This window comes from Danio aesculapii, chromosome 1 (assembly GCF_903798145.1).
Source record: "Danio aesculapii chromosome 1, fDanAes4.1, whole genome shotgun sequence".
NCBI classification, from domain to species: domain Eukaryota; kingdom Metazoa; phylum Chordata; class Actinopteri; order Cypriniformes; family Danionidae; genus Danio; species Danio aesculapii.
The window spans coordinates 47,165,109-47,171,562 of NC_079435.1; the positions used below are offsets into that span (position 1 = coordinate 47,165,109).

Genomic DNA, 6,454 nt, shown 5'->3' on the forward strand with positions numbered 1-6,454 from the left:
TTTGTCATCAGTGTGACGTTCACTGTGTCTGAAGTCATATATTGTATACTATAGGATTGCTCCGTTTACCGGTACTATGGTAGTATCGCGATACTATGGCTTTAAAATACTGGCGGTGCCACTGTAGTTTGTAAACAGTAGTATCGTTATTAACGGTTTATCTACAATACATTAATGTTGCATGTGAAAAAGTCACTAATATGCTCACACGTTTGTGCAACAATAGACCATTTTATTTCAATAGTCTGTGGAGACCTTTAAGGTTGCATGTTTTCTGCCATTTGGAACGCACATCTGAATCAGTTAATTTCTGATCCTGTCAATATGATTTAGTAGCTACAACAACCGTGACAATCTCTTAAAAAGAACGAATCGCAAAGTGACATTTTAAAATCATTTGGATTAGGGTTGCACAGTTTACCAGTACTTGGGTAGTATCGTGATACAATGGGTCCAAAATACTGGCAGTGCCACTGCAGTTAATGTTGCATGTGGAAAAGTCGCTAAAATGCTCACACGTTTGTACAACAATAAACCATTTTATTTGAATAATCTGTGGAGCCCTTTAAGTTTGCGACCGTGACAATCTCTTTAAAAGAATGACCCACAAAGTGAAATTTTGATTTACTTTGGATTGTTACCTGAGAAGACTGAAAAAGATGAAAAACCCAAAATAGCAACAGGAAACATTGAAACAATTTTTGACCACTTCATATAGCCTAGTTTTGTTGACAAAATGTTCTTTTGCAACAATTAATTTGGTATAATTTGTATCTTTATTTTAATATATATTTTTGGTCAGTTATCTACAAAATAAACAAAAAGATTGAATACATTTTAGCTAAAGTGGGGTGCAAATAATATTGTTTAACCTTGAGGGAATTATGAATTAAGTCAAGTAGGCCTATTTAAACATAAAATATAGTATTTCTGACAATTTTCTTTATAATTTGAGTTATGAATTACAGAATCGCAATACTAATTGGTATCATGATACTTCAGTTGGTATAGTATCGTAAGATTAAGTAATGGTATCGTGACAACCCTATTTTGGATTGTTACCTGATAAAAATGAAAAAAAAATAATAATAATAATAAATGAAAAACCCAAAATAGCAGGAAACATTGAAACAAATTTTGACCATTTTATATAGCCTAATTTTGTTGGAACAAATTACAAACAACTAATTTCAATTGGTATAATTTGTATCTTTATTTTAATGTATTTTTTTATTGGTCAGTTATCTACAAAATAAACAAAAAGAATGAATACATATAGGTGAAGTGACATGCAAATAATACTTTTAATAATAAGGGAGTTATGAATTAAATTCAAGTAGACCTATTATAACATGTCAAATATAGTATTTCTGATCATTTTCTTTATTATTTGAGTTATTAATTACAGTATCGCAATACTACTTGGTATCGTGATACTTCAACTGGTATAGTATCGTAAGATTAATTAATGGTATTGTGACAACCCTAGTATACCAGGTACTGAAGTGTGAAATAGTTATCTACAATATCTTAATTGGAGTTTTAATGATGTTAAACAAAAACACTTAAGAGTTTAAAAGCATTCTATTTATAAAGACGCATGCTAGATTGTGTCTAGAAAGTCTTTATAATAATCTAATAAGTTATGAAAGCAGAATTTAGGACCTACTCTTCAGGCCGTGAACTGTTTACACTTTTTACAGGAAACACTTTTAGGACAAAAACAAAACATAGTTATAGTATTATTTTTGTAGCTATTTTACAGCCAATCTAACCAACAAGAGCAGCTTTCCGTTAGGGCTTTAAAAAGACAGGAACTAAGGGTTCTTTCATATCGGGTTCGAATGCGTGGTTTGTTTATTTAGATCCCCATTAGCCACTATTTGTTGGTAGTGGCTGTTCTTCTTGGGGTGCAACAAAATAAAATAACCAATTTACATTAAATCATCATCAAAATGAAGTAAGTTTGCATCAATGGTCATAACAATTATGGCTATTGCTAAGTAACGACAATGTTGCAGGAGATGCAAAATGGCTGGACATCGCTGCTTAAGTTGAAGTGAACACTGAGCAGCAAATGAATCTTTTTGTCATGAATGTAATGTAAAAAGTTAAGTTGATTTTTGGAGAAGTTGAACAGAAATGGATACATTCTCTCCGCTTGCACCATGTTAGCTATGTGTGTCAGAAAACTGACTAAGGGCACTTTCACACCTAGAGATTGATTGTTTTGTTACGAAACAAGGATTAAAATTGTTACAATGTTGCACTTTGTTCTTGGTGTGGTTCGCTTTTACATGGCAAAGTTTCTAAATAGACCAAAGTAGTTAAAAGTCATGTGCAAGTAAACTCGCCTGACATTGGTCAGAATTCCACAGTTTAGTCCCACTCGGTTTTCTTGCATCATTATTTTAATTTATGATGATGAAAAAGAAGACATTATAAGCAAAAAGATGCGCTTTCATTTTGAATGGTGACACCCACAGACATAGTCTCCAAATATAAATCAGCGGAAAGACTTTCTCATAATGCATAAGAATACTGCATTATAGGTTTAACATTATATAGAGAAATAACAGAAATCAAGACAGTTCGGTCAATTTTCCTAACTTGTATACGGCTCTTTAATAGTTCGGTACGGTTTAACTTTCGTATTTGACATAATTCTAACATAAATCATAATTCTCTTTTCATATAGCCATATTTGCCCTTCACATTACCACAATACACTGTGATATAGCCGGGTTTGTTGCATCGCATTGCTTTCTCACTACAATCGTTCCACTGTAGAGTACATTTTAATCGAGCCAATGAGGTATTCAGGTGATCTTGAACCGATTGTTTTGGCGCGGATCAAAGTGCGATTGCTGGATTTACATATGCCAAATAACGAGATCCGAACCTGGCGCATTTGCCTCCTTAAACAAATGTCTAGGTGTGAAAGCACCCTCAAAAGCATTAAAGTCTGAAAATCAGATTTTGTTACGGTTTATAGGCATTTCTGAAAACTGTTCACACTGACTAGCCAAACAAACTGAACTCTGGTGTCAAACGAGCACACCAAAAGTACTAGTGTGAAAGCAACCCAAAAGAAGTGCAAGGTGGAACAGCAATACACATTATGAGAAAAAGATAAAAGGGGCAAAATATGGGCAATTGTTGAACACAGATTTTTCTGACATTGTCTTAAAACATTGTGTGCAGGACTGTGCGGGTTGCTATGCAAGTGCCAGTCGTCATGACTAACTCCTTGGGACAGAAGATCTCTACAGTGGCCGTTCAGTCCGCAAACCCCTCGCTCCTCACCACTGCGCCCACCAACACCGGCTCACCGACTGGCACCAACGCCCCTAAAGTCTTGATCCAGACCATGCCAACGATGGTGCCCGCCACCGCAGAGAACGGAGACAAGATCACGGTCCAGCTCGCCAAGATCATCACCATCCCCGCAAGCCAGCTAACGCAGTGCCAGCTACAGGCCAAACCCGGCACCCCTACAGGCATCAATCTAATGGGTGCTCCGCTCACCGTCCGGGCCCTAACACCCATGTCAGTGGCACCAGGGACGCAGGTGGTCAGACTGGCTGTTCCAGCCCAGCAGAGTCCAGTGCAGGCAAAGACGCAAGTGCCTGTTTCAATCCAAACGCAAACTCACATCCCCATCTCCGTTCAGACTGCGTCTACTATACAGTCGGTCCCGCTGCAGATCCAGATTCAACAGAGCCAACTCTCTCCAAAAGAAAAGACAACAGAATCCAAACCTGACATCACCGAGCTTGACAATCCCACGCTTAAAGTGCCAGAAGAAGCTTCAAAACCACTGTCTGAAGCCGAGAGCTGAAGAGCGATGCAGTTGGACACAGACAATAAGAAATGAACTTCTATTTCCCAGATAGTCTTCAATCACATTCTGGGAGTGCAAACTGGAGATTTGTTGACTTGTACAGTTTCGGAGTTTAAGTGTGGTTTTATTTTACATAAAGACATCATTAAAAAAAAGCTGCCTTTATACGGCACCACAAATCTCACATCATGTGGATTTAATCTGGATGTCCGTCATTTCAATTATGAGTTGTTAAAGGGACCAATGTAAAGTACACTACATTTCTTTTTAAATGACACTAATACCATTTAAGCAGAACACTAAAGAGTGAAGTAGTCAAATATGTGAACTTTGAAGGGAGGATAAATTCAACGTTTTATAATCTTGTATAAAGAGTTTCTCTTCTCTCCCTTGAATATTAAAATTGCCAGCAGTTTGTTTTGACGATCACTGTGAGCGCACGCTTCTGCCTGTGTTTCACAGGAACGTGTCAATTCTCCTTCCACTTCTACTAAGGGAAGAAATGGACTTTGTATATATGAACTATACAGTTTACTGAATTTATAAACAAAGCAGCCTTAGAACAGTTTTGTTTTTGTTGTTGTTTCTTTTTAAGTCAAGCTTATTAAGCTTTTGTGTTTAAGCTCTTGTTTTTTCTCTCTCTTTTCTCCTCATCATTGTACCAAGCACAGTATTATTGGCAAACAAACTGCAAAGCATTTTTTGCATTCTCATCATCCCAATCTCCTGGATTAAAAAGGCCATAGTATTTGTTTGTAATCAGATCTGGTTCCAAATTCTGGAACAATACCCTTATGTCAAAAAAAAAAAAACCATGAGAGCGAGAGAGAGAGGAAAAAAGAAAAGGTCAATCAGCAGCATGCATCCTCGCTGCAAATACATTTCTTCCGCTTCTGTTTTCTTTTGCTTTATATTAGTCCTTACACAGGGGAGACGAAGATGTTTGTGTTCAGAATAATCTAGTTTGTATATTCAACATTTGAAGTACGTTCTATTTTGTTGTACTCTTGTTTCAAAGTGTACTCAAGTAGATTTTACTCAAATACAAAAATATTCCTGACTTTGAGTGGCATTGTGTTTGATTTAATCGTGTTCACTGCTTTTGTTGCATGGTTTTAGGCAGTGGTGGAAAGAGTACTAAAAAATCCTACTCTGGTAAAAGTACCATTACTTGCCTAAAAATGTAGAGTAAAAGTAACTGTTGTTACTCAAAGTATGAGTAAAACGTAGACCTTTCAAAAGTATTGAGTATTACACTGCGAAAAGCTGATGCGTTTACGTGAAATTTGTAGATGTGTGTAAACGTAACATTCTGTAGTTCATTTAGTTATTGCCTAGCAGGCACACACGTCATAAGACGTTAATATTAGGTTTGATTTAGGTTGTGATGTCAGATGACCAAAATTTAATGTCTAGCCAGCGTCTAAAGACAAGGTTATTGTAATGTCCAATAATGACGTTGATTTCAGGTTGTGTTGGAAAGTGACCAAAATCCAGCGTCGATTCAACATCTTAAACCAGCGTCATATTGACGTCAAAAACTGACATTTATTCGTAAGATTTGGCAACAAAAATCCAACATCTGATAGACGTCATAGTGGTAACGTCCACACAATGTCAAGCTATAACCTCATTAGACATTGGTATTTGGTTGATTTTAGGTTGGATGCTGGACGTTGAGGTCAGCCTGACATTGAGTTCTCACGTCAACCCGATTTTTATTTCCAAACTAAATGCAACGACCCCACGATGTTGGGGTACAACTTCTATCTGACGTCTTGTGCCTGCTGGTTGTTTAAAGCCATTTCGGTCATCATACAGTAAACATCCGTCATTTTTTCATCAGTGACATGCATCTAAACAGTCTCTGGGTCAATGCGTGTAAAGATTTTGGACATCTTGGACACTTTTAATGCTTAATGCAAACAGTTTGCTGAAATTTTTAATCGCCCATGACTTGCGGCAGTTCATTATTATGCGATTCAGTTGAACAGGAATCCCAGGACAACATTTTCTAATCCGCATAGACAAGAAAAAATAGTAATAATTGAGTAAAAGTACCAATATTGCATTATAAATGTAGTCAATGGAAACTAGAAGTATATATTTTTAAAACTACTTACTAAATTACAATTACTAAAGTACAACTCACAGTATTTGAGTATTTGTAATGTTACTTTACACCACTGATTTTAGGTCACTTTTTCTTGATCTCCAACTGACATCGAGCATCAAATGCATTGAAATACATGATACTCTTTACTAAATTTGACTTTTAAACTATTTCTGTAAATTGGACGGTTATGAATATCTGAAATTTTATTTACATAAGTAAAAACGTATTTAAACGATGTAGTTTTTCCTTTAGACATATTTGGTGGCTGAGAGCTCAAATTCATCGCAAGTTAAGAAAATGCATGCTTATAGAATAACACTAACAAACTGAGGAAACATCTTCATATTTACAACGCACACATATAAGAACACTTACAAATAGAGAAGCGCACTGCAAATATTGCAGACCGCAGTGGAAATTTGTTGGGGGACCTTAAAAAGTGAGGGACCGGGCTATGTTTAGCAGTTAGCAGTGTTTTGGAGATCTGATATGGA

The 6,454-nt window shown here is 36.3% G+C and overlaps 1 protein-coding gene across 4 annotated transcripts in view; it reads left to right on the forward strand.

Moving 5' to 3' along the window:
• The window catches only part of elf2b (E74-like factor 2b (ets domain transcription factor)), a 35,295-nt gene extending 30,391 nt beyond the window's left edge, over window positions 1-4,904 (forward strand). For all 4 annotated transcript variants that reach the window (XM_056461478.1, XM_056461494.1, XM_056461487.1 and 1 more), the window contains one exon: window positions 3,205-4,904. In XM_056461478.1, the coding sequence (XP_056317453.1) occupies window positions 3,205-3,841 (637 nt within the window). In that variant the 3' untranslated portion in view covers window positions 3,842-4,904. The remainder of the gene's footprint in view (window positions 1-3,204) is intronic.
• The last annotated feature ends 1,550 nt before the right edge of the window (window positions 4,905-6,454 follow it).